At 40.9% G+C, this 27,428-nt stretch overlaps 2 protein-coding genes across 18 annotated transcripts in view; one reads left to right on the top strand and one right to left on the bottom strand.

Moving 5' to 3' along the window:
- The window catches only part of TSHR (thyroid stimulating hormone receptor), a 159,016-nt gene extending 141,082 nt beyond the window's left edge, over nt 1–17,934 (bottom strand). Inside the window, exons 1-2 of one of the 4 annotated variants that reach the window (XM_045901332.3) lie at nt 17,279–17,934; nt 16,861–17,104 (exon numbers count right to left, since the gene is read on the bottom strand). In XM_045901332.3, the coding sequence (XP_045757288.1) occupies nt 16,861–17,030 (170 nt within the window). In that variant the 5' untranslated portion in view covers nt 17,031–17,104; nt 17,279–17,934. The remainder of the gene's footprint in view (nt 1–16,860; nt 17,105–17,278) is intronic. The other 3 variants (XM_045901331.3, XM_045901333.3, XM_045901334.3) reach the window with 3 other exon arrangements.
- Nucleotides 17,935–25,434: 7,500 nt separating this feature from the next.
- The window catches only part of CEP128 (centrosomal protein 128), a 393,611-nt gene continuing 391,617 nt past the window's right edge, over nt 25,435–27,428 (top strand). For 6 of the 14 annotated variants that reach the window (XM_064571437.1, XM_064571436.1, XM_064571426.1 and 3 more), the window contains exon 1: nt 25,453–25,630. The gene's annotated coding sequence lies outside the window, so the exon portion shown is untranslated. Of the gene's footprint in view, nt 25,631–27,428 lie in introns of all 14 variants that reach the window. The other 8 variants (XM_064571438.1, XM_064571431.1, XM_064571432.1 and 5 more) reach the window with 5 other exon arrangements.

Below are 27,428 nucleotides of genomic sequence, written 5' to 3'. Positions count from 1 at the left end.
AGATGCATGAGGATGAGTATATGGGAGTGGGCATGAAATGTGAAGATCTTTGTATAAGATATTAATGACCACCAGAAAGCAGTCACCATAGGATAAGCATTGAGTAACCAAGACAAAATGACTTGATCAGTCGAGGGTAGCTAGTCTTTGTCACTGGCCACCCCAGAACTAGCACAATTGGCACACTAACAGAGTGGAGACTACATGTCAATAGCAAGGACCCACATTAACCACGGCTTATCTGTCTACTACCACCATTGAAAGTCCAAACAGTTAGCAACAGAATTCCATGTGGCACTATTACTTGAGGGTACTATATTGTGGCAAATTGACCACATTGAGCCCTTTCTTCCTGGAAGGGCCAGTGGTTTGTTGTCATAGTAGTAGATACTTACTTTGGTACTGTTCACCTTTCTTGCCTCTATAACCTCAGACAAGCACCCCTATCTGGGAGATTTCAAAGTATGTGATCCAGGTATATAATCTCATATAACACAGCATATAACCATGAGACCTATTTCACAGAGAAATCGTCATGCAGGTTACACATTAAGTCACAAATCTCTGTTTGGATGTTGTGTCCCATTAGGAAGAATATGAAGGTCTTTATATCCAATGACCCACTGAGGGATTTTGTGTTTCCAATCCCTACAATTCTAGGCTCTGCAGGGATCTAGAAGCTAAGACTGCCATCTGGGGATTTTGGACTTTTTAAATCCAGGGACCAGTAGACTAAAGGAGGAGTTACTATCTGGGTAGGAGTAACTGATCCTGATCAGTGGGAAGAGATAGGTCTGCTGTGACCCAATGACAGTAGGAAGGAATATATGTGGAATTCATGTAATCCACTTGGGCATGCCATAGCACTTGCTCAATTATGACTAAAATGAACAATCCCAGCAATGCCCACCTGCAAAACGTATAGTTACCATGGGTTCAGACCCCTCAGAAATAAGAGCTTAGATCATACCAGCAGATAAGTCATCAAGACCAGCAGAGGTAAAAGCTGAGTGTGAGGGGAATTTAGAGTCGGGATAGTGGAGAGAGACAGAAGCACAATTATGGCCCTGACATCAACTAGAGCAATAGGGGCTAGAGTTCATCCCCCTAACCTCTCTTCTGAATTCCTGCAGGAAGACAGACCCACTGGAATCCTGGATGCTCTGCTTTCCAAATGTGTATGGGGAAGTAGATCATAGCACACGGGGTGAGCCTCGGCAGCCATGGAGGTGAGCCCTCTATTCAAGAACGCACTTCCATTGAATCTGTAGGTTGCTTTGGGTAGCATGGACATTTCAACAATATTGATTCTTTCAGTCCATGAGCATGGAATATCTTTCCATTTGTTTGTGTCATCTTCAATTTCATCAATGTTTTATTGTTTTCAGAGTACGGGTCCTTCACCTCCTTGGTTAAGTTTATTCCTAGGTATTTTATTCTTTTTAGTACAATTGTAAGTGGAATTGTTTTCTTAATTTCTCTTTCTGCTACTTATTATTAGTGCATAGACACGCTACCAATTTCTATATAACTTTGTATCCTGCAACTTTACTGAATTCAAGAACTATAGGAGCACCTGGGTGGCTTAGTCGGTTAAGCCTCTGTCTTAGGCTCAGGTCGTGATCCCAGGGTCCTGGGGAGCATACTTCTCCCTCTCCCTCTGCCACTTCCCCTGTATGTGCTCTCTCTCTCTCAAATAAATAAAATCTATAAAAGAACTATATGCAACTTTAAAACAAAAGAATGCACTTGATGCTAAATGCAAGGGGTCCAGGCAGCACTCCTAACTGGCTCATATCTCAGTATCTGCTCTCATTGTGAAACTGCAGCCCTACCTCCCAGGCTGATCAGAGATGCACTGTGAGGCACCAGGCAATCAAGGAGTGCAATTGTGGGGGAATCAGATGGAAGTGGTCATCACTACAAAAGCTACCATCGGTTCAATCCAGGAAAGGATCTAAAAATGTCTGCTGGATTTTGCGACAAAAGTTGTTAGTGATTTTGGCAAGAGTCTTTTAAATTGAGTAATGGGAGCAAAAGCCAGATTGCAGTAAGCTAAAGAGTGAATGGAAGTAAGAACATCAAGAGAGCAACTTAAGAAAAGTCTTTGTGAACATCCAGCTGCAAAGGAAAGGAGACAGGTAGGGAAGCAGCAGTGGCAGATGGACTAAAATGTGACAACCATGGAGGAATTTTGTTTTAGCACGAGACTTGAGTGTGTTTAGACAACAGTGGAAAGAATCTGAGAGATGAGGGTGAGGGAAGAAGTCAAAGAAGGGGGTGAGGAGACCAGGGAGCACAGATGCAGGTAGAAGAGTAGAGGAGTATTGCATTGTTGGAAGAGTAGATTTTGAAAGGATGGGTGGAGATGCTTTTAAATTGTTTAGTTTTTGTTGTTTTGTTTGTTTGTACAATCCAATTCTCTCAAAATCCCTGTGTGATAAATCTGTGTTCCCCCAAATATTTGATAAAGCATAACCCCCCATATTCTTACTCTGTTGAATGAGAAAGACTGTCCCTGAATAACCAATGTCACCTTGTACACTTGAACAATTACTTCTTTGGTCTTTGCAACAGTTCTCCAAAGTAGGACAGAATGATCCTATGGTTTCATTTCAAGATACAGAAGACGAGACACAGAAAGATTTAAGTGCCTTACTAAAATGTTCATCAACAATTTCCTTAAGTGGGAAATTTCCATCTACTTAAATTCTTTTTGGGAGAGGGGAGGGGCGGAAGGAGAAGGAGTGAGAGAATCTTAAGCAGGTTCCACGCCCGACTCGATTTCACAACCCTGAGATCATGACCTGAGCCAAAATCAAGAGTTGGATGTTTAACTGACTGAGCCACCCAGGTGCCCCCCATCTTCTACTTTTCACCATGACTTTAGCTGACTTAGCTTCATTCAAGATATTTCCCCTCCCTCTGTTGCTATTGAAGATGAAGATACTGGATATGATATAAAAAGGAAGCATAGCCCCTCCAAGACACCCTGGGTCTTTTTGGTAATGAGATACGTTCTTTCTAGAAAGTGTTAAGTTTCTTACGAGTAAAAGGAATTCTTCGTAAGTACATTAGAACTTCTATTGTCACAAAAAACTGAATCAGACAGAACCTTAACAGGTTCTTTCATGCTTCATAGCGCACATTTCAGAGCTTCTGGCTTTGTTGTTTTAGATTCCAGGGATTGAGGATGATTGTGAAATGGCAACTTGGTTATGCTACATAAGAAGGCCAGCCAAGCATTAAATAGGGGCATCTGGAGAGTTTGGAAATCCTAACAGCCTTTTCAGCCAAACTCTGACACAGAACAGATAGATCCTTACAGATTTATGGGCCCTATTGGGACAGAGACCCGCCCCCCCCATCCCCAGCTAGAATTTCAGTCACTTTACCCTACTGACAGTAACTCCCTAGGGATGAACATCTCTGGAAGAAGATAAGCAATCTTACAAATATTTAAAATGTACTTTTTGCACTGTGGACAAGTGTTTGGTCTTAATAAAGCTGCACAATCCTCAAGCCAAACAGCTGCTGAATGGTCCCTGATAGAAGCATGCTTTCTCCAAATCAATATAATACCCACACCGAGGGCTAAATCAGGCCAGGTCTCACAAGTTCTCAGATCTACTACTGCGTTTGTGATCCTAGTTAACTTTGATCAGGCTTTATTCTGGTTTACCAGGTATTTCACGTATACGCTAATAGCATCACCTCATATGATCCTCGTGACTTCTCCATGATGTGGGCATAACAGATCTTACTAGTTTGTTCATCCTGTGAGTTGAGCAAACAGATTCTCCCAAATAGTGAGTTGGTGGAAAGCTAGAATTTGGCCACTCATCTTCTATCTCCAAGTTCCAGAGTGGGTCGGGAAGAAATAGCTGAGAAGTAAGCTCCAGGAAGCCTCACGGGAAGAATAATCTATTTTTTTTCATTTAACCTTTTCTTCATTATTAGCAAATTTTCTTTATTGGCATATTGGTTAAATTGTTCAATGGAGCTATAAGATATAGAAGCCAATATTATTACAATGAACACCATTACGAATGGGATATTGTTTGAGTTCTGCAACTCACCTATAACAGAAAAGCTCTTTGTAAGTACTGGCTCTTAAAAGGGTAAAAGAGTTATAGATAATGGCTCATGCATTGCTATTAAGTCACCTCTTTCTAGAAGTGTTGACTAAGATTGCCATGGATGCAGAAGGGATAAGCACGTGGTGTTGGTCAGCCAGCTGGCTGGAAACACTCTCCTTCATAAGGTGGGTACTCTCAAAACCTTTTGACATGGGAAAGTTGTTTTGTAGCTCTAAGCCTCTGAGAATAACTATGGGCATTTTTGGCATTCCAATGATTATATCTAAGGTATAAGGCATTTAGACACGGAGTGGGACTGCTCTCTACACGAGGATGCTAGAAATGAACCTGCTTGAGAAGTCCTGCAAGTACATAAAGCTTGGCCTGTTTACATCTGTTTTTCCATCAGGCCACTTGTCTGATGGGCCACATTCTTTCTATTCCTGCACTGTGGATGAAACGTGAAAACATTATGCTAAGTGAAAGGGGCCAGGCACATAGGTCACATGTTGTATGATTCCATTTATGTAAAATGTCCAGAGAAGGTAAATCCATGAAGACAGAAAGCAAATTAGTAGTTCCCAGGGGGGATGGAGAGAGAGAGTGGGGAGTGATTGGTTAATCAGTACAGATCTCCTTTAGGGAGGATGAGATTTCTGGACCCTTTCTACCTGTCGAAAGTAGTAATTCATTTTAAAAAGAACTGTTCATTTGGATTTGGGTTTGCCTTCTCTGATGTCCTTGCCTCCACTGGAACCACTATTCGAGGGCTTATAGATTGCCTGATCTACCAGTATGAAATCCTACACAGCACTGCAAGAACCGACTTTTTGCACACACTGCAACAGCACAACACTTAACCAAGAGACCCATTTCTTGGGAGAGAAGGTGCAATAAAGGGCACATGACCATCATATCCACTAATCTTACTGTGTTCCCAATCATGCAGAAACAGACTGCCCAACAGAATGGCAGAATGACCCATTAAAGGCTCAGGTAAGGTTCCAATTGGGGAGAGAGCCTGCAGGGTTAGGGATCTGACCCAGTGAAGTATACATGCTGAACCAATAGCCAATATACACTAGAATACTCATGTAGCTAGAATAGGACCTAGAGGTGTTGGTAGGATTGACCCTTCTCACCATCACCACAGTGACCTATATTCAGAATCTGAACTTCTTGTCTCTGCTCCTGCCATATTAGAGGTCCTAGTTTCTGGGTGGAAAGATTACTTCCTCCATAGGGAGCCTGATGCTATAATGAGCACTTGGTCCTCTGGGCTCATGATACCATGGGTGAATGGGCAAATAAAGGAGTTTCTCTACTGATAGGAATAAAAGAATCATAAGAAACTAAGGTAGCTGCTGCACATCAGCTGTGAGGAGTATGTCCAGAACATACATTTCATTGGGACATGTCTTGGTTTTTCTGTGGCCAGTGATAATGGTGAGTGGGAAAGAGGTCAACTATAGCTCATAAGGGTAAGGCAAACAAGGGTTTAGAACACTTGCAGCTGAAAGTCTGAGTCCTTCCACTAGGCAATCACTGGCCAAAGTCAAGCAAAGGGTAAGAGAAATCTCGAATTGGAGGTGAAGGGAGATGTGACTATCAATTACAGTCGTGGGATCAGCCACAGCAGAGGAGACTTTAGCTTATTTCCTTATGCAAACCCTCTTGCATTAATGTCTTTGCAAAGTTTGCATTTTGGAGGGGGCTCTGTGGCAGATTGGACTTGTGTCCCCCTCTATCTCAGAAAAGACATAAGGGCATCTTATTTTTACAAAATAGAAAGTCCCATATTTTAAGATGAAAGCCAGACATAATGGAAAGCTTTGGAAAATCTGAGTGGTTCAAAGGGCGAACTACATTGGAGACCTCTTAATACATCACTTGAGATCCTCTCAGCCTTACCTGTCCTATTCTAGCCATGCTGCGGCCACCAGATCTGTGTAAGTGCTGACTAGCTTCATCCAGGTGCAACCTGACAGAGCTGCACTTCAGCCCTGCCTCATGCTCTCCTTACCTTTCCACCCTGGGGCATTTCTGTTTATATCCAGGACTCCATCACCCATGCACAAGAATCCCGGAATGGTAATGGAGTTACCACTCTGATCTATGGGGTGGGGGTGAGCAGACAAGAACTCATGGATAAAAGAGCAAGGGTCCAAGATGCATGTCATTCTCAGGTGGCCCCATGGGATCAGCAATCCTTTGCCTCTAGCAGCAGCAAACTCCCTTCCCTTCCTGCTTCACTTCCCCAACCCACCCTTCTGCTCCCTGGAATCACACTCCCCAGTAAGAATTCTCAAACCCGCTCTGCTTTCTGGAGAATCCAGGCTGAGACATCACAGACTCCTTTCTTTCGCTTGGACTCCACACACTCTGTAAGGAAATCTTGTTGGCTTTGCCTTCCTCATAAATCCAGGACTCAACCATTTCTCACCACCTTCTCTGGTAGTAAGCTGGTTGGAGCTGGGTCATTTCTCACCTCATTAACAAATTAGCCTGGGGGCTCCTAGTAGAATGTAGGTAGCTTCAAGCAATTTTGGGGGCAGGGCTCAACATCCTTAATAGCTTCTTACTTCATTCAGAAAAAAAAATACATATAGAACATATCCTTTTACATTTATATATATATTATTTTACATTTATTATATTTATATTTTTTAATGCCTTATAATGATCTACAAAGTACAAATGCTCTGGTCCCCCATAACTACTCTGATCTCATTTCCTACAACCCTCTCTTGCTTCAGACACATTTTTCTCATTTTCACTTAAACATCCTATGCATGCTCCTCCCATATCCCCCCGGACTCTGGGTCTTTGCATTTATTCAGAATTTTCTCCCCCAACCCCCAGATGTCAGCCCGGCCTAATGTTTTTGGCTCCTTTGGGTCTTTACTCAAATGTCACTTTCTCGGTAAGGCCTTCTCTGACCATCTAAAAGGCAACCCCCAGCCTTCCTTCTCCCTGTCCCTTCCTTTCTTTTTCTCCATTATACTTATCACCATCTGACATTCTATGTTTTATTACTAATTTTGTTGGCTATTTCCCCCTGCTAGAATGTAAGATCAAGGAGGTCATTTATTATATCTCTCCAATACCTAGAATATTACTTGCATATATTGGGTGATCAATAAATATTGGTTAAAAAAAAGAAGAAGAAGAAAGAAAGGAGCAAATACTAACCACAATCAAATGTCACCTGTCTAGAGTAAGATTTCCTGTCATCAAAAACTTTTGGATCATGGCCGCATACTCAGAAATAATTGGAAAGGGTGTTGAGAGGGAAACTGAGCAGCTGCAAAGCCCACTAAAGACTTTGTCACAGGAGAGCCCCTCATTTGTGCCCTCCCTCTAGATCCTTTATTTATTGTCATGTACAGGTCTTTTCCCTAGCCTCTAGTTTCCCAGCTCATAGAAAGATTGAAATAACAAAATATAAAGTGACAGTAGCTGGCAATAAGAAAAGACAATTTCAATCCCTCTCTGGAGTTGAGTAATTACGATAATACTTGGGTGTGGGTAAAATTAAGCTAATGCCTGCAAAAATGTTAGCCAAAAGCTTCATGTATCATATAAATACAGAGATCGTGTTTTTGAAAGAAAAACTGGGACACAGGGAGCTCTTTCCAGGTGCAAAAGGGGTGTGGGAAGTTTAGTTAAAATGATGATGATAAAATATTTGAATTTCTGGAATGTTCTGATGGCAAAATATTTTAAATAGGGCTGTACCAGAAAAATCCAGGTTAGATTTACATGTCACTACATGTAAAGAACATTTATAAGATGCTTTAAAAATCACAAATGCCTGCTTTGTAATTCTAAGAAAAGGACTTGCTTTGAAAATTTTTGGAACACCCTGCATATTCTTAAGGATTCATACAGAAATGAATCAAAGTAAGTAGAGTCTGACATCAAAATGGAATACTTCAAAATCTAACTTGTAGCTCTGAACAAATGGAACCATTTTTCCCACACTTAAAATTTCCTTCAATTATTTTTAATTGCAGTAATGAAAGGCAAAAGAATAATCAAGCATGCCAGACAGATTCAGTGAGAATAGAATAGGGTTGGTAGAAAGGATTTAATGCCAGCTATGAGGCATTAGACACTTGTAAAATCTGTTTTTATATTACTAACTTGAAGAATAGACACATTTAGGGAATTTCTGTGAGAAAAGCCTATTCATGAGACAGGCTCAGTGTGAGGCATAAAAAAGTAATCATAGTACTGTATTCAGGAGAAAAAAAAATATCACATTCAAAGGTCAGGAAGTTTTGGTTTATTTTTTTAAATATATGTTTTAGTGTTCTTTGTAATAAAAAGATTAAATCATAGTTAATACCAATGTATACTTCTCACACAAAAAAGTCAAATTATTCCAAAAGACAATTTCTTAATTTGGGGGGCGGTCAGGACACCTTTAATAATCTGAGGGAAGTTACAGATTCTCTCAGCAGTGCCCTGATGTACACAAATTTTCATTTAATCACAGATTTCCAGGAGGAGAACCATGGACCACCAAGGAAGGCGAAGAACTTCCGGTTAATGAATCTTAATCTGAAGGGTAGTTTAATTACTAGTGTCTCAGGTAGCAAGAAAAAGTATTAAAGATAGAATTTCATCTACTTTAACAGGGCAATAAAACTCAAGGACTTTGAAAAAGAATGAAAGGGTCTGAAGAACCCAATGGAATGACATATAAGGACCTCTGGAGACCCTCATCCATGCATTCATTTATTGAACAAATATTTATTGGCAACCAATCATATGTCAGGCTCTTTCTGGGCACTTGGGATACATAATTGAACAAAGCAAACAACCAAACCAAACCAAAACAAAAACTTTGCCCTGTGGGGAAAGACATAAATACGAAACATAAAAACAAACAAATTATGTCGTATATGAAAAGGTGCCAAGCTCTATGGATTTGCTTTTTAAAGCAGAAGTGCTAAATTTTATTTTTCTTTTATTTTTTTAAAGATTTTATTTATTTATTTGAGAGAGAGAGAATGGGCGGGGGTGGGGTGGTGGCGGTGAGCAGGTAGCATTTGAACAAAAACCTGATGGAGGTGAGAGGATTAGCCATGGGGACAACTGGGAAAATAAGGTTTGAGGCACGGGGAAGAACCTAATGTGGAAAGCCTGCCGAGCATGAGGAACAGCAAAGAGGCCAATGGAGTAAAAGCTGAATTATGAATGAGTAATAAAAAAGAAAAAGAAAAGAAAAAGAAGGTCTGAATCATGTAAGGCCTTTGGGGTCACTGTAAGGACTCTGGTTTTTTTTCTTGACATAACTAGGAAGACTGTTGGAAGGTTCTGACCAAAGGAGGGACATGACCTGACATACATCTTAAAAGATCTGTCTGCTGTGTGAAGACTAGCCTGTGGAGGTCCAGCAAGGGTGAAAGCAGGAGACCTGTTAGGTGGCTCCTAGAATAAGCCAGAAGGGAAGACACAGGTATTTTAAGAGAGCCAAAGAAATGCAAAATTATCAGCTGACACTGTGAAGAAAGTTCACTACCATCTATGTGGGGGTTGCAGATTATGAGGCAATACCAAGAGACCAACCCCTGTTTAAGTTATTGACTCCCAGTTATGATAACAATAAACAAAGCTCAGAATGTTCCAGCATGTCCCATGGGCCTCTGGACTCAATGGTCTATTGGTAAGACCTATTAGTAATTTATCCTCCAATTTGAGACAGCTTTGAGAGTGAAAGGAATGCTATTAATTACAAGTAGATAACAGGTGCAAGAGGAAGCTCCTTTTAGATAGGGCAACACTAACTATAAGGAACCTAGGAAGCCAATGGATGGTACCATCAAGAACTGGAGTTCAAAAGTGGTGGGGGAGAGCCCAGCTTGCTTAATGAATAAACATCTTTTGGCTTAGGAAAATTTAGAATTAAAAATAGAAATGAAAATCTAAATCAGACCCATAATATTAAATTGTGATGAGTTTAAGAATAGTCAATAGGGGTGTCTGTGTGGCTCAGTTGGTTAAGCATCCGACTCTTGATTTGCACTCAGGTCATGATCTCAGGGTGGTGAGATTGAGCCCTGCACTGGGCTCCATGCTCAGCAGGGAGTCTGCTGGAGATTCTCTGTCTCCCTATCCCTCTGCCCCTCCCCTCCTCTCTAAAATAAATAAATCTTAAAACAACAACAACAACAACAGAACAGTCAATATATATTTGGTATTTTGAGTATTTGTGTTATTTAAACTTGGCCTATTGGAATATCTAATAGATCGGCCTTGCAATTTCAATTTAAAATGTATAGTTGAGTAATTTATTTCAACCTGTGATTTAAGTTGAAAAGGAAATTATTTTTTACTGAGTTTATTTGTAGAGTATTTACTGGCAGCCAGTAACTGCTCTAAGCATTTTCGGAATGTTTAGGTGGAAAAATTGTGCTTCAGTGGAAACTTATGCATTGACTAGAGCATATTCTTCCAAGATTCTGAGTCTGATTCTATGGGAGCTCTTCTACAATTCTGTAGATTGTAGATTGATAGCAATGCAAAATAATTTTATCTATAGACATGGCAAATTCTGTCCTGTTTGGTAGAGAGCTTCAAGTGATTCCCTCCCACCCTCTGACCATGAAAGAAGTTACTTCTGCCTCCATTAGCACATTCACTTCAATATTCCTTATCTATAAATGTCCATTTTGTGGATTCTTTTTAAACATAATTGCAACATTTTACCAGTTTCTTCACTGTAGTGGGTTGGATAGTGTCTCCCCCCCACCCAAATTCCATCCACCTGGACCTCAGAATGTGAACTTATTTGGAAATAGGGTCTTTGTAGGTGTAGTTAAGCAGAAATAATCCTCGATTAGGGTGTGCCCTACACCCAATGACCGGTATCCTTATAAGAAGAGGGGAGGACACACGGACACACAGATACACAGAGAAGGCTGTGTAAATAAAGAGACAGAGACTGGAGTCATGCCACTACAAGTCAAGGAAAACCAAGGATGCAGTCAGTCTTCAGAAGCTAGGAAGTGACAAGGAAAGATTCTTTCCTTGAGTGTGCGAGGTTAGCATAGCCTTATCAGCACCTTGATTTCAGACTTTAAGCTTCCCAAACTGGGAGAGAATAAATTTATGATGTTTTAAGCCACCCAGTTGTGGTACTCTGTTATGGCAGCCTTAGGGAACTAAAACACTTAGAGTTAAATAAAATCTTTAATGTGTTCAATTTATTGCTGTAGGAGAATCATGATTTTACCTTTCTTTGAAAGTTATCCTTTAACACCATTAACTCACTTATACCTCCCAGCAATTGAACGAGGCAGGATATTATTACCCTTATTTTACAGATGAAGAAACTGAGGTTACAGAGCAAGTAGGTAATGGTCCTGATGGGGTCCAGAACATGCTCCCAAAACATGGCATCTTGGCATATTTAATATTTTAAGCTGGAAGAATCTGAGAACTAGCAGGTGCAGAGGACTATCTGACCTTCCCCTAGAGCAGATCATAAGACCTTCACATGAGAGGTGACTTCCCTATACCCAGAAGAAAGGAGCATCCTTATCTCAAAGACAAAAGGAAAACAAGAGGAATCTGAAGGGACAGAACTTGCTGTGTGCCCCAGTTTTCTACACTTAGCTCATCCCCTCTTTTTCCCCTATCACATTATTCCATGACTTCCCACTCTTTATCAAACCTGATGTAGAAACACTCAGGTTTAATCACTTCCTTGGGTCTTCATTTCCTTACAAGGACCTTTGGGTCCTCATTCCATGTCACACAAAACTGATATTAAATACATTTGTATGCTTTTCTCCTGTTAATCTTTTTTGTTGTTGTTGTTATGAGGGGTCCTCGCTAAAAATTTAGAAGAATAGAAGGAAAAATATTTTCCTCTTCTCTACATTCCCAAAAGCATGCCTAGGAAATGGTAGAGCAAGGCATTCAACCAAGATGATCTCACTCCAGAAAGAGTACTCTTCACCACTTTACTCTCCTGCCCCTATAAATAGCACTGAGATAGCTAAAAAACTTAGGATTCCTGGTACTTATAAAGCCTAATTTAATAGACTTTCTAGAATTTTCTAAGTACTTGGAAAGCAATTAAAGGGCTTTAAAATAAAATATAATAAATTTGTACTTAAATTTAGTATAAACAATTTATGAAATTGTTTATTAAAATATTATTACATTATAAAATCTTCCTTGAATTATTATCATTAACTAAATTTACAAATAAGATAATAAATATATGGAAAACTGAAAAAAGAACTAGTCTTTACATTCATTACTTTAATGAATCAAATATTTGGTTTTAAATCCATTTACCCCCAATAAGTCTTCTTCTTCTTCTTTTTTTTTTTTTTGGCACAAAAGCTGCCCTTACCGACATAAGAATTCACCTTGACCTGTATTGTGTTACAAAGAAAGTAGTAACATATTTTGTTGCCCAACATATTTTGTTGTTTGTTCCAAGTGAAGAAATCCAACTATTTCACTGATCAGGTGAGAATTGTTCAAAGCTCTTCAAATGAGCAGTTCCATCCCCTGGAGCACCACTTTCTCACCCTCCACTCCACACCTGCAACTCCTTATGCCCAAATCCTACCGGTTCAGGATGTAGCTCAAAACCTCCCCTGTTTAAGTCGGTCCCCAACCCTATCCCCACCAAGTATACTCTCAGCATATTTACACAATTCAAATTATATGTTTATATGATTATTTGATTAATATTCAGCTTCCACACTGATTGCAAGATCCCTGAGGGCAGGGACATGTTGATGTTGATGTTGTTCTCCACCAAATCTAGAGTGTTAGCACAGTGTCTGGAACATAGCCAGTGCTCGATAAATATTTGCAGAATAAAGGAAGTGATGAGCAATTTGAGGGCATATAGCCCCTCTTTGGTGGAAAATTCCCCCTTGTGTGTGTGTACTCTTAGAAGGACCCAGTTCTTCACCTCCCACTACAGACATGGAAAGTCAGGGAAAAGGGACCTTCCCGCCTCCCACCCCCCGGCCCCCAGCAGCTAGGACACAGCAGGTAACCTATGGCAGACAATCAGATGCTCCTATCTAGGAAATCACTTCCTGGCTGGTGATTCAAAGTGGCAGGAACAGTTGAGAAATCACTGAAGGCAGCGCACAGACAGTCCAGCGGCTACAGAACGAGGTGCCCAGCACCACAGATGTCCAGTGGCTGTGGTTATGCTGTTGTGTATGGAGTTGTTCCAACCAGATGGTTGGCTATTGCTGCAACTCCCTGCCTGCCCTGGGCTCTGGCTTCTTTTGAAAGCCTGGATCTACAATGATTCTGTAAATTACATGTTATTGTTTCAGAACATTTATTCCCTCCTTACGCTAGACAGAGTGGGTTTCCTGTTACTTTCCATCAAAAACCTTGAGTTGCACACACAGAGGATAAAAAGAGAATAAATCGGGGCGCCTGGGTGGCTCAGTCGTTAAGCGTCTGCCTTTGGCTCAGGTCATGATCACAGGGTCCTGGGATCGAGCCCCGCATCGGGCTCCCTGCTCCGCGGGAAGCCTGCTTCTCCCTCTCCCATTCCCCCTGCTTGTATTCCCTCTCTCGCTGTGTCTCTCTCTGTCAAATAAATAAATAAAATCTTTAAAAAAAAAAAAAGAATAAATCATGGAGTCTACAAGCATGAAGCGATGCCATCTTTGTAAGATGCAAAATATTGGGCTGTATTTGACAGGCATGTGGGTGCTAAAGCAGAGGGCTTCTCTTTAGGCTGGAAATCAAATGTTATTCACGTTATGACTACCAATTGTGACTAAAACAGTTGTGAAATAGGGGACAAACCCACATTTCTCTAAGCGAGGAAAGCGGGTATGACATGAGATTGGTCTAGGTGGAATGCTCACATGGCATTAAACAATATCGAATCACACAGTGGAAAAGGGATTCCCTTTCCCACGGTTTTTCAATTCTTCTGATACCACCAAGGACAGAAAGTTGAATTGGTGTCTCTTTTATATTTCTCTAACACTTATCACTCTTCCCTTTTAACAACAACAACAAAAAGTCAGCTTCAGGCTTAGAGCATTCACAGGCAATAGTCTTGAGCTAGAATATAATTACATTTGTGTTTTCAACGTATTTAGCTTTCTGGATTACCTCCTCTTTATAGCAAGTCATGCTGATTTCCCATTTATCGTCGCTATAGAAGCTTTCTAAATAATTTTTTTTCAGTTAGTGAGTCACTTAAAGATAACGAGTGAATAATAGCACAGGTGGAACACAGGGAAAAATCCTGAAGATGGTGAGTGAGTGTCTTCAGTTTAGGAAAAAAAAAACTGGGCTGATCCATCAATTAGAGCCACAGATGCAAAATGTAAATAATGGAAGCAAAATCCAAAACCTGAAAACAACAATAGCCACAACAGCTCCTTCAGAAACATTTCTGAAGGAACACAAGTGTGTGATGGACAAACCATCACTCCACCGGAGTTGGAGGGAGTTGGAGGGGGTGGAGGGAGTGAATGTCACCATCATTAGCCTGAAAGCGGGTAGGTCAAAGGACAAGACAAGGCAAGGCAGCACTTTCTTGAGGAAGAATCCACATAAATCCAGAATGACTGTCTAACCCCATCCTCCTCCTCATTCAGAGAAGGGATGGTACTCTTGTGCACACAGGTAACAAATGGTAAATCTCTGAATGAGGGTAATAGGTCCATCTTGCTATCCTTGGTTTTGACATAATATGATCTATAACTGTATGCCAACATTTAAATTTTTAGTTTTATTCTGCTGGCTTAATTTAATTTCCCTTAAATCAGTAATTCTCAATTAGGAGGAGCATTTTTTTTCAAACTACCTGTATATCAAAGATTCTAAATGTTCCCCTGGGAAGTAGGAATAGCAGTTCTCCCTTACTTCCTACCTAGTCAGAACCACTGTTAAAAGAGTGAATCATGCCCCCTTGGAGGGGAGGGGAAGTGGAGAAGAAGATTCAGAACCACTCTTTCAATGAGAGCCACGAAGAATGTAACTCCCTCCCATCCATCTACCAGATCACGTGGCAAGTGTATGGGTAATGCAGAAAGGGACAATCTGTTTACCTTTCAGCACCATAATACATGGATAGAAGATAAGGCTTAGGAAAAAATACTCTCAGCACCATGATAATTTGTAAAACAGCTAGGCAGTGTTTACACAGCATCAGGTTTCAGAAAAGTGGTTACCACCCAGAACAGGTTTTTAATGACAAAGGTCTGGTTTGTTTCAGCAGAAAATGCCCTCTATAACCTAGATATAGTCTTTCTTTTCCTCCCTCCTTCCCTCCCATCCTCTCTTTTCCCCTTCCCTCCTTCTTTTTGTTCTTTTTTCTTTCCTCCCCCTAACCTCCTACTCTTCTGAGTTCTCACATTTTTCTCTCCTTTCTCCTTCCTCCCTCCCTCCCTCCTCTCTCTCTTTCTTTCTCTCTCGCTCTCTCTCTAATGACCATACTGGGGAAAAGCTGGGTGAGACCTGCTTTCATCTGAGAGCAGGGGGTTTCAGAGGCAGCTCTGTGCTATTTCAAATCTTGGCACCACAACTTATAAACTGCATGACATTGAACAAATTGCCTCACTTTTCATGCTTCAGTTTCTCCATCTATAAAATGAGAGTAGTAAAATTACCTACTCAGTGGGATTTTGTGAGGAGTCAATGGGTGAGTTCGTGCAAAGTGCTGAGGACAGGAATAATAAGCACAGTATAATTGTTAGCTTTACAGACTTGACTTCTCTCATAAGCTTTCCTTTGTCAAAAGAGTTCTACTGCCCCCCAAAGATTTGAAAGTCACTTTGCTACTGTTGCAGATGGCTGTGGCCATTGTCTAAATTGGCATGTCATTTCACTCATGCTTTTCATCAATTTCTCTTCTGTATCTCAGAATAACTTCCTTCCGCAGAACACCGTCCCTCCCCTGCCCCCCACTCCCATTGTTTTCAATGTCTCCCCACTACTTCTTATTCTTTGTGATTCAGTGGATCCCCTCACTTGCATCAAAGACATCAGAATGCACCTAATTGAACCCCCTCTTTTACCCAGAAATAATCTTGGGTCTTCCCAAATAAATGATCTCACCTAATTTCACAGTTGGTGAGAGAGGGATGAAGAGAATACATCCTGACTCCTAGTCCATTCCTCTTCCTCCAACATTATCCTTTCTCCTCAACATTGGGTGGAACTATAAACAGGATGACTCTAAGTTTCCACCCATGGTCAGAGCCATTCTGTCCCCTTTAAAGCAGTCTCTGAAGAAGTGATGATGTCTCTGGCCTTTTATTCTCCCCATCACACAAAGGACAGTCTGAGACTAGCATATTCATTTGTTCATTTATTCATTCAACAAGCTTTTGCTTGAGCACTAAATTAGTTCCAGGCCCTGTGCTGGGTACAAGGAATTCAGGGTTGAAAGACAGGGTCCCTGTGTTAGAGGTCAATTCTTGAGTTGCTATTAGTGTTAATATCTCAAGTGAAAGTCAGAGTCAGCCAGGCCTAGGCAAATTGGGGAACAGCAGCTCTTTAGAAAGGACAACTCTCATTTTCATCCTGTACCAAAGTTTTGTTACCTTTTCCTGTGTTGTGAGTAACTAGTGTGTCAGCAATCCCAAATTTGGGCCATTGAGTTTTTACTCCTTACACACACACACACACACACACACACACACACACACACACACACACCCCCTTTGGTCTATTCTTAAGCTCTTTTTGTGCACTTCTGTCCACTTCTGCAGCTGCCCTTGGCCTCTTGATCCTACCCTCTCCTCTCCCAGGTACTCACAGAGTCTGCGTGCTGGGCGGGAGACTGGGGATGCGGTGGATATCCTTGCAGGTGACTCTGAAGTCATCCTCCTGGTGGCACTCGCAGGGGGGAGACGGACACCCTTTCCCCCCCAGGGTCCTGGGCAGGGCGAGAAGCAGCGCCAGCTGCAGAAGGGGCGTTGGCCTCATTTTCCAAGGGTCCCAAGGCTATTTCTTCATTCTCCACGATCCTCTGGGCCCTCTGCGCTTTGGGTTCCCGCAGGCTGAAAGACAGAGGGAGCGTGGGAGGAGAGAGGGCTCGCTGGGGTTGTGACTTCAGCACCCAAGAGGAGGCTGGAGAGGGGAAAAGAAGTGGCTCTTAAGTGTTCTGTTTCCCTAGGCAACTCTCCACCCAAACAAGCCTAATTGCTTCACTCTCCGTGCCCCGAGCCACGCACCCCGCTCCGTCGGTTCCCGACACTCAACACCAGTCCGGGCTGTCCCTTCTGCTTTCTAACCTGCCCCGCGCGCTTCTGCCAGGAGTTCTCTCCAAAGCCTACTTTAGACGCTGCCTTGTCCCTAAACCCAGTGGTCCACGTTTTCCGGTGGGGAGCCGGGACCACCTGCACGCACTCCAACCAGAGAAAGTCCCCGCGGCTGGACTGTCCCAGGGCGGACGGGGATCCTGCAGAACTTCAGCTTCTCCCGAACCTAAGAAGCCTCTGCGGGGAGTCGGAGGCGGGCGCACCTCGCTGGCCAGCCGGAGTGCGGCCGCAGCCGGGCGCAACACCCCGGGCGGGTCCTCGCTGCCCGCCGAGTTTAGCGCAAACCGGGACCGCTGGGCGCGAGCCGCCACGAACACAGCAGTCGCCGCGCGGAGTCGCCGGGCGGCGCGGGGCTCCTAGGGCAGCGGAGGACTCCGCGAGGCAGGTCAGGAACTGCGCTCTGGGGCCATCTGCTGCGGAGAACAGGGACTGCAGGAACACTTCCGAGCCCTGATCAGAACTCTGAAACCGGCTTTGCCGTAGGATTTGAAGTTGACGAGTCAGTTCTGGTCTGCCCAGGAATTTTATTGAGCCATATTCTGCCCCCCTCCCCCCCCACCATCCCCCAAAGATGGGAAGAAAAAGAATGCGTAAGTGGCACACTATCACCTACTTACCAGTCTTCGCATAGTAGCTAAAAAGATAATTTAAAATATAAATCAGATTGTCCCAATTTCCCTCTTAGAAGCCTTCAGTTGCTTACTAATTCTTCTTGGGTTAAGAGAATATCAACGCCTCACATACTGTGTGATTCTATTTATATCTTCTTCTGGGACAGGGACAGGCGATGGAAATCCGAACAATGATTAGAGAGATTGACCAGAAAAAAGACAGGAAAGAACTCACAGGGGTTATGGGAATGCTCTATATCTTAATTAGCCAGGAGCTTAAGTGGATGTATACATTTATTAAAATTCATTGCACTGTACACTTAAAATATTTCAAAGCTTATAAGCTTTTATTAATAATCACCGCAAAATAGAAACAACCCAAAATTCCATTGACTAGGTAATGAACAGCGATACCTCCATACAATGGAAATACTCTGTTGCAAAAAAATAAAAGGGGGGGATAACAAAATTAAAAAAAAAAAAAAAGAAAATGATATATAAATTCTTTAGCCTAAGCACTAAGGCCCTACTTTAGGGGCTGGTAAACTTTTTCTGTAAAGAACTATATAGTAAATATTTTAGGGCTTTGTGGGCCACATACGATCTTTGTCACGTTTTCTCCTCCTCCTTCTCTTTTGTTTACACAACCCTCTACAAATATAAAAGCCATTCTTAGCCTGTAAGCTGTACCAAAACAACCCTGGGGAAGGATTTGACCTGAAAGCCGAAGTTTGCTGATCCCTGCCTTTCAAGGTCCAGCACCTGCCATCATTTTGCTGGACCTGGAACAAGACAAGTTTATTATCACCTCCAGGATTTGTTGTTACTGGAACTCTATGCTGTGAAGGATCTGTCCCCAGCTCTTCACATTATTCAAATCTTGCTTTAAATATCACTGCCTCAGAAAGGTCTCCTCTGACAATCCTGTCTAGTAACGCCCCCATCATATTACCTCATTTCACTGTTACCAAACCTCTTATCATTGGTTATTGTTACTGATTAGTTTACTCATTTATTGCTTGTCTCTTTCTGCCCTCCCATCCCCATCAAAATGGAAACTCTAGGTGTGCTAATCAGGAAAGAAAAAGACACAAAGTACCAGTCTCAGGTATGAGAGAGTTGACATTAGAACACAGTACACAGCTATAAAGAGGATGACAAGAGGATATTATGGACACATTTATGCCAATAATTTAAAATTTATTAATGTTCTCAAAGAAGCAGCTTTTTGTGTCATAGTTTCTATATTGTTATTCTATGTTCTATTTCACTGATATATGCTCTGATCTTTATTGCCTTTTTTTTTTTTTTGGCATACATTGGGTTGGATTTGTCCTTCTTAGTTTCTTTTCTCTTTTCTTTTCTTTTTTGTCTTTTAAGTAGGCTGTATGCCCAACATGGAGCCTAATGCAGGGCTTGAACTCACAACCTGAGATCAAGAATCAAATGATTAATGGACTGAACTACCTACATACCCCTGTCCTTCTTAGTTTCTTAAGTTGAAGTCTGGAGGCATTGATTTGAGACATTGTCTCTTTGATAATATTATAGATATATTGAGGTATATATATTCCCTATAAGTACTGCTTCAGAGACATAAGTTTTGATATCTTGTATATTTATTTTCCTTCAGCTTAAAATACTTTCTAACTTTTAAAAATGTCTTCTTTGATTCATGGGTTAGTTAGAAGTGTATGAGTTTCCAAATATATGGGGATTTTCCTGATATTGTTCCGTTACTAATTTCTAAAAATATTCCATTTAGAGAAAGAATATAGTTTTTATGACTTGAAAATGTTTAAATTTAGTGACACTTGTGACTCAGAATGTGGTCTATTTTGATAAATGATCAGTGTACATTTAGAAAAATAGGCGCATTCTGCTGTTGTCAAGGCATGCATTCTGTAACTGTCAATATGTCAAATTGTTGATAATGTTCAAGTCTTATGTATTTTTTATGATTTATCTATTTATTATGTCGATTATGAGATGTAGGTACTGAAATTTTTTACTACATTGGGGATTTTTCTTTTTTCCATTGCATTTCTGTCAGTTTTGCTTCGTGTATTTTGACATTCTGTTTATTAGCTACATAAATGTTTAAGAACTCTATTATTTTCTTGGCAGATTTATGCTTTTATCATTATTAAATAGACTTCTTTATTTTTTGTGCTATCCTTTATTCTTTAATCTACTTATTGATAGAGCCAATCCAACTTTCTTTTGGTTAGCATTACCATGTTACTGTTTTTCTATACTTTTTTTCATCCTCTTTATGTCTTTATTTTAATGTGCATTTCTTATACATACCATAGAGTTAGGTTTACTTTCAACCTGACAATCTCTACCTTTTATTTTGGTTGTATAGATTATTTATATATGATGTCATTAGTGATAATAAGTTTAAGTCCCATAATCTTGCTACTAGTTTTTTATTTGTCCCACTTGTTTTTTGATCTTTTTCTCCTTTTTTTTAAACCTCCTTTTGCATCAATCCAGGAACTTTCATCATTTCATTTTATCTTCTTTGTTGTCTCACCTATAACTCTTTGTCTGGTTATTATAGCAGTTGTTTTAGGGTTTATAGAATGCATCTTTAAGTTATTATAGTCTACCTTCAGTTGATATTATACCACTTTATGAATGATTTAAGAACCTGACTTCCATTTTTTTCTCTCCTAGAGCCTTTTGCTTCTGTTGCCATGCATTTTACCTACACATAAGTTATAAGCCCCATAATACATTGTTATTTGTTAAGATAGCCAATTTTCTTAAAGATGTTATTTACTTATTTGAGAGAGAAAGAGAGAGAGTGCACGTGCACTAAGGGGAGGAGGAGGGGCAGAGGGAGAAGCAGATTCCCTGCTGAGCAAGGAGCCCAATAAAGGGGCTCAATCCCTTGATCATGACCTGAACTGAAGGCAGACGCTTAACCACTTAAGGGACTGAGCCACCCACGTGCCCCAATAGCCAATTATCTTTTAAAGGAATTTAAATCATAAGAAAAGATTTTCATTAACATTTCTTGTAGTACAGATCTTCTGGTGATGAATGATTTCAGCTTTTGTGTGTCTGAAAAAGTATTAATCTTGCCTTCGTTTCTAAAGTATATCATTGCTAAACATAGAATTAAAGATTGACAGTATTTTTCTCTTTTAGTATTTAAGAAATATTGCTCCATTGTTTTGTTACTTGCATTGTTTCCAATGATGAATATTCTGTCATAATTTTCTTTGTTCTTTTGTAACACACTTTTTTTTTTTCCTCCCTCTGTCTGCTTTTAAGACTCTCATTATCACTGGTCGATTACCATGTACCTTGATGTATTTTTCTTCATATTTCTTGTGCAGTATTTTGAGGTCCTTGGATTTGTGTATTTATGGTTTTCATCAGATTTGGAAATTTTTTAGCCATTATTTCTATTTTTTTCTATCCCCTTATCTCTCTCTAGTCTTTTGAGGATTCTGATATTATACTTATATTAGGCTGATATGTGCCCTCCTTAATACCCATCACCAGGCTAACCCATCCCCCTCCCCCCTCCCCTCTAGAACCCTCAGTTTGTTTCTCAGACTCCATAGTTTCTCACAGTTCATCTCCCCCTCTGATTTCCCCCCCTTCATTTTTCCCTTCCTACTATATTCTTTTTTTTAAACATATAATGTATTATTTGTTTCAGAGGCACAGGTCTATGATTCATCAGTCTTACACAATTCACAGTGCTCGCCATAGCACATACCCTCCCCAGTGTCTATCACCCAGCCACTCCATCCCTCCCACCCCCACCACTCCAGCAACCCTCAGTTTGTTTCCTGAGATTAAGAATTCCTTGTATCAGTGAGATCATATGATATTGTCTTCCTCTGATTGACTTATTTTGCTTAACATAATACCCTCTAGGTCCATCCACATCATTGCAAATTCAGCCAACATATACTGAGGGCTTACTATGGACTAGGCACTGGGTGAAATGCTTCATATACATTCATTTCTTTTATCCTCAAAACAACTTTACATGTTAGGTACTATTCTTATCAACTCCATTTGGCAGGGGAAGAAGTGAAGACACGGAGTGATTAGGTACTTGCTTGAGGTGAGACAGCTGAGAGGTATTACAGCTAAGATTTGAACCCAAGTGGTCTGGGTCAAGAATCTGTGCATTTAACCACCTCCGGCTGCTTCTAATGTATCCCAGAACACAAATACGTGAAATATAGTGGAAATAACAAGAGATTAAAGCCAGGAACTTGGAAATTGTCAGGAGCCAAAGTTCTGTCCTCTTAGGCTTATTTCCTCTGGGGCTGCACAGTTTACTTTTGCTGATTTACTCATTTCTCTCTTTCTCTGCAGATTAGATTTTTCCATTTCTCCTTGAAGGGTGATGAAGATGGTCACCTCACTGTGACAACCTCAGCTTGTACCTGTACATCAAGACTCTTCAGACAACCAATTGAATGCTGGAGTCCCAATTTTAAACCCTTAAAGGATAAAGATCCTGAATGGCTCAAATTGTTTCAGCCATTTACCAATCAGCCATGGTCAGAGAAGGGGCTTTATATAATATAAACAAGACTTTGGGGCCCAACACTGTGGGTAGAATCATTTCAAGTTAAGGGGTGATATGGGTAAGGTGTGTCAAAAATATCTGCTACATCTACCATTATCAAGGTATTGTGTTGTGGGAAAATCATTGATGACACTAGTAGTAAATGGGTACAATTTTGAGGAAATCATGTGTTACAGGCTGAATCGGGTCCGCCTTCCTCCCCAGCCTTATATGTTGAAGCCCTAAGCATTAATATTACCATATTTAAAGAAAGTGCCTTTAAGCAGGTGATTAAGGTTTAATGAGGTTTTTAAGGACGGGGGCCCTAATACAAAATAACTGGTGTCTTCATAAGAAGGAGAGACATCAAGTACCTGCCTGTGCAGGGGGTGGGGGAAGGCCATGTGAGGACAAAGAGAGGAAATGACTATCTGCAAGCCAAGGAAAGAGTCCCCAGGAGAACCTAAACCTGCTGATACCTTGCTCTTGGATTTGCAGCTTCCAGAACTGTGAGAAATAAATCTCTGTTTTTTTAAGCCACCCATTCTGTGGTATTTTATTATAACAGCACTAACAATGTAATCTCTCTGTTTCTATTTACTAACAATGTAATCGATGTTTCTATTTACATTGTTTGCAAAAGAAGGGTTCTGCAGGTGATAATCTTTAGGGTTTTTCCAACTCTAAAATCAGGTATTTTATTATAACAGCACTAGCAATGTAATCTCTCTGTTTCTATTTACTAGCAATGTAATCTATGTTTCTATTTACATTGTTTGCAACAGAAGGGTTCTGCAGGTGGTAATCTTTGTGGGCTTTTCCGACTCTAAAATCAGGTGATTCAACTTGAGTGTAGCTTTGGGGTTGGATAATGTGGGTCTGTCACACTGATTAAAAGCAATAAATGTTTTTAGGAGTTATAAGACACATTTTATGTAAAATATTTTTTGTTGGCTTTCTTATTTTGTCTATTTTGTTAAGGAGGAGAAAGATCCTATGATCTGACTTAACTAGATTTTTTCCGATGTCACATCTGTGGATGGAGAGCACACCATATGACAAAAAGTTGCTTTAATTTAATAGTGTATTTTAAAATATCTTGGTCATAATGAACTCAAATCTGATTCTCCACCCATTAGTCCCTGTTGTGTCCTCTGATTTTGCTTTATTTTGTTAACATCACTTTAAAAATGGGGGCTCCAGAATTTAATTTGTTCTCTAAATATGGTTGGACTAGTGAAGAGAGGTTGTGGACAGTCAATTTTTATTAATGCAGCCCAAGATGACATTAGCCTTTTTGTTAGATCCTGCATTTGATCAGATATCACTTCCTCAAAAAGTTTCTCTTTCATGTCTCTCCATGGAAACCTACACAGTACTTTGTAGAAATTTGTTTAGTAGTATGTTTTTTCACTTGACTCTGAGCAAAATGAAGGCAAAGAAACTTGTTCATCTTTTCATGTTTACTGCATTTTTAGTGTCTAATACAAGTGTCTGGATGCTAGAAAGATATGACATACATTTTCTGAATTAAATGAATGAATATAATTGTTTTGAAAAATTAAAATGTTAACAGATAAATGGAGTTATGTTTCCCCATGCATATGGGAAAACTATGGCTGTTCTGAATTATCTTAATCTCTGTATCAGGTGGAGTATATTCTTGAATACAACTATGAGTAAGCAGCTTGAAGACAGATGAAAATACATAGGTAATTTTTAGAATTATTTTATGTTCAAACTGGTTATGGAATAAACTTTACCCCTCAGTGTTGGCCAGAGAAAATAATTGAATTATTCGAATATATCAAATTTGTATGCTAATTATTTATGATTTTGTGCCTGTATGAGAGGGTTGGGGGGTGGGGAGAGAGAGGGGAAGGGAGAGTGGGAAGTGAGGAAAGACTGAGAAGAGAGATACTGATTTTAAAAGATTTGGCCCCTGCCTTTGAAGGGCTGAGTCTGATGGAAGAGACCAACTGGGAAATGGATAATTACAGCACAAAATTATTAGAATAGGGAAACTGTGCATTTAATGTGATCTAGCTCTTCTTGAGGTAGCCAGGAAAGCTTTCACAGATAAAGTAAATTTTGATTTTAGCCTCGAGGAGAAAGCGATCAATGGTCTTTTTGGCAGAGCACGAGGAAATGAGGCTCTACATGACTAATTGATTTTCACATCTTCTGAGCTTTTCCAAAGCTGAATTCTTTGCTGAGGCTTTTATAGCCCCCCCCCCCCCCCCTTTTTGGCGACTGAAACCAACTTCTCTCGGTGGAATGCGTCTCTCTCATCTTCTAAAATGACTGAGGAGATGACACTGTAGACTGCATGTAGCAGCAATCATGCAGTGACGGCCTTACAGACTTTGGTTTGCTGTTAATGAGTATGTGATCTTGGGTAAGTCACTCCTTCCAGGCCTAAAGAGTTTGACTAGGTAATTTCTGTTCCCTTCCAGTTCTAAGAATCTGTGAGCCTTCGGAAAAAGACACTGGGATCTGGTATTAAGGGGATTTGTACATTTCACTTCTGGAAATTACTCTTCCCTATTTTGAAAGTCGTAAAAGAAACGGAGTCTGTTATTATTGCAACGACTTTGAATTTTTCTTATTTTTTAAAAAAGTAAATATTTTAGACTTTTCTGAATAAATTACAGTCGGGGGCAAGGCAGCTAATTCACCATCAGGTGTTTCCCTCCTATTTAAGCTACTGGCCCTTTAACAAAAAAAGAACAGGGCAAGAGGGCGCGGCCTAGGCGCTCAGGTGCTGGCTAATCCGGCTTCTTCCGGGAAAGTCGCCCTAAAGCCCGTCATATGGCATCCTGGGATTTGAAGTTTCTCTTCGGGCCTCTCTCTTGACGACTCCCTACTTTTGAGGACAAGATGGACTACAACTCCCAGAGGGCTAAGCGGCAGGAGCGGGGTCTTGTTCTCTCGCTGTGGCTAGGCGGCTAGTTCAAGTTGCCATAGCTGCGAATCTGGGGAAAGCACAGGCGGTTGCGCCGCAGCGTCAGGTCAGTTGCACCTTCTGGGTCGCTGGCGGCCGTGGGAGCCGGGAGGGGCCTCGGCGATGATCCGGCTTTAAGGACCTGGGGTCCTCTTCTGTCTCAGGTACCTGTCCCCAACTGCCTCCTCGCCCTTTCTTTACTACTTCCCTATCCTATCTTAGAAGTTTTAGGTCCCACTTCCCTTAGTCCCTGATGCGGGGGCGCCAAAGCTGCGCGGAAATCTGGGGTGTGGCCGCGATGGGTGGGGTGTGTGCCGAGGTCGGGGTGGACAGCGTGCCTGGTATCCCGACGCCCCTCCCTCAGCATGAGTGTTCACGGTCGGGTCGTGGTCAAGTTATCCAGGGAATTTGAACTACGTAGTCCTTTTTTGGGGAGCAGCTGGTGTTGCTGCTGGCAGCTGCGAAGCCTGAGCTGTCCAGGATACTGGGCTTATTCTGGTGTTAACTTGCCTGAGATACAACTTGACGTTTTGTACCTGTTCTTTGGTTACAAGTTTGCTGCTCTCGGGAACGCTGTATCAGTGACCTGGCTTTCCTAGGCCATCGTGGAAGTTGCCCCAGCGTTGGCTGTTAACAGTCCCTTATTTAAGTTATTTGGTGGGAACGCCTGACCTTGAATTCCAGCCGCATCCTTTATTAGTTTGATGAAGCTCAGCCACTTAGGCAGATGTCTTGTAAAACCACTTTGCGGCCTTGTTCTAAGTAGGGTGTGGAGTATGTAGCCCAGGGCCTGACCCAGTGGAAATGCTCAGTGTTTGTTGTTCATTAATTCGGCAGGACCGTGCTGTGTAATAGAAACATAATATGAGCCACACAGGTTTTAAATTTTCTAGTGCCCACGTTAAACAAGTAGAAAGGAAATGGTGAAATTAATTTTAAGAATTTAGCACAGTATATCCAGAACATTCTCATTTTAACATGTAGTCAGTATGAACCTTTTTGAGATATGTTACATTTTTAAAACAATTTTTTTAATGGCACTAAATCTTCACATTCTGTTATTTATATTTCACATCTACAACCCTTGTCATTTCAAACCCACCAGGTTTTAAGAGCTCAGTAGCCACATGTGGCTAGTAACTACTGTATTGGCAGCACAGATAGAAGGTTAAAACTTCAACCATTTCGCATTAGTACGGAAAAATTTGGTTGTTTGTGTAACTCAGCTGGGGAAGTTTGCGTCTTTGTTAGATGAGTGAATTGTGTGTGCATGTTACCTGTGTCCTCTCTGTCACTCTGTGATATGGGTCACTTTGAACTCTCGGACAGTTTATTTTGATCTAATTTTTCCAGAGTACTTTTTTTCTTGAAGTTGTTCATAGATGTATTCCCAGAACTACTTTTTATGTAGACAGTGACCAGTTCCCAGACGAACTTTCTGTGGATTCTTACAGACTGCTTTGAAAGCAGTCACAGAGAATTGAAAATATTTCTGTCCATAGCTCTAACAACCAGAGACCTTTTACTTTTACTTACTGATTTGCAGTACTAAATGTGGGAAGAGTTGGGCAGCTTATAAAATATTTCCTTTAGGAGTGCTGGCGGATAGTTCATTACTGGCTTAGAAATACAATTGGGCCATTAAATTCAGAAGTAACATGTCAACTTCATTACCTGCCTTAGTGAGTTTACCCACAGATAGACATGCTCAGGGATAGTATTTTTAGCCAGACTTGGGCTACAGTTCACACTAGCCAGCCCAAGGGGTAACCAGGCATGAGTGGAAGTGACCAGTGAAGGGTATGCTGGCTGGGTACTTGGATGTGAAGAAATCCTGTGAGTTCACTGGGGCTTTTGCATGATCCAAGGAACACTTTCTCTGTTGTCTGTTATGCTGTAAATTGTGCATGGTGAAGGTGAGCTTATTTTTATCCTTTATTATATATATTAAAAAATTAAGGT

The sequence above is a fragment of the Mirounga angustirostris genome, unplaced genomic scaffold, assembly GCF_029215605.1.
Source record: "Mirounga angustirostris isolate CCGP_5_RB_7025 unplaced genomic scaffold, mMirAng1.0.hap1 SCAF_9, whole genome shotgun sequence".
Lineage (NCBI taxonomy): Eukaryota > Metazoa > Chordata > Mammalia > Carnivora > Phocidae > Mirounga > Mirounga angustirostris.
The sequence above is the reverse complement of the archived record's forward strand: the minus strand, read 5'-3'. Positions and strand labels throughout refer to the sequence as shown.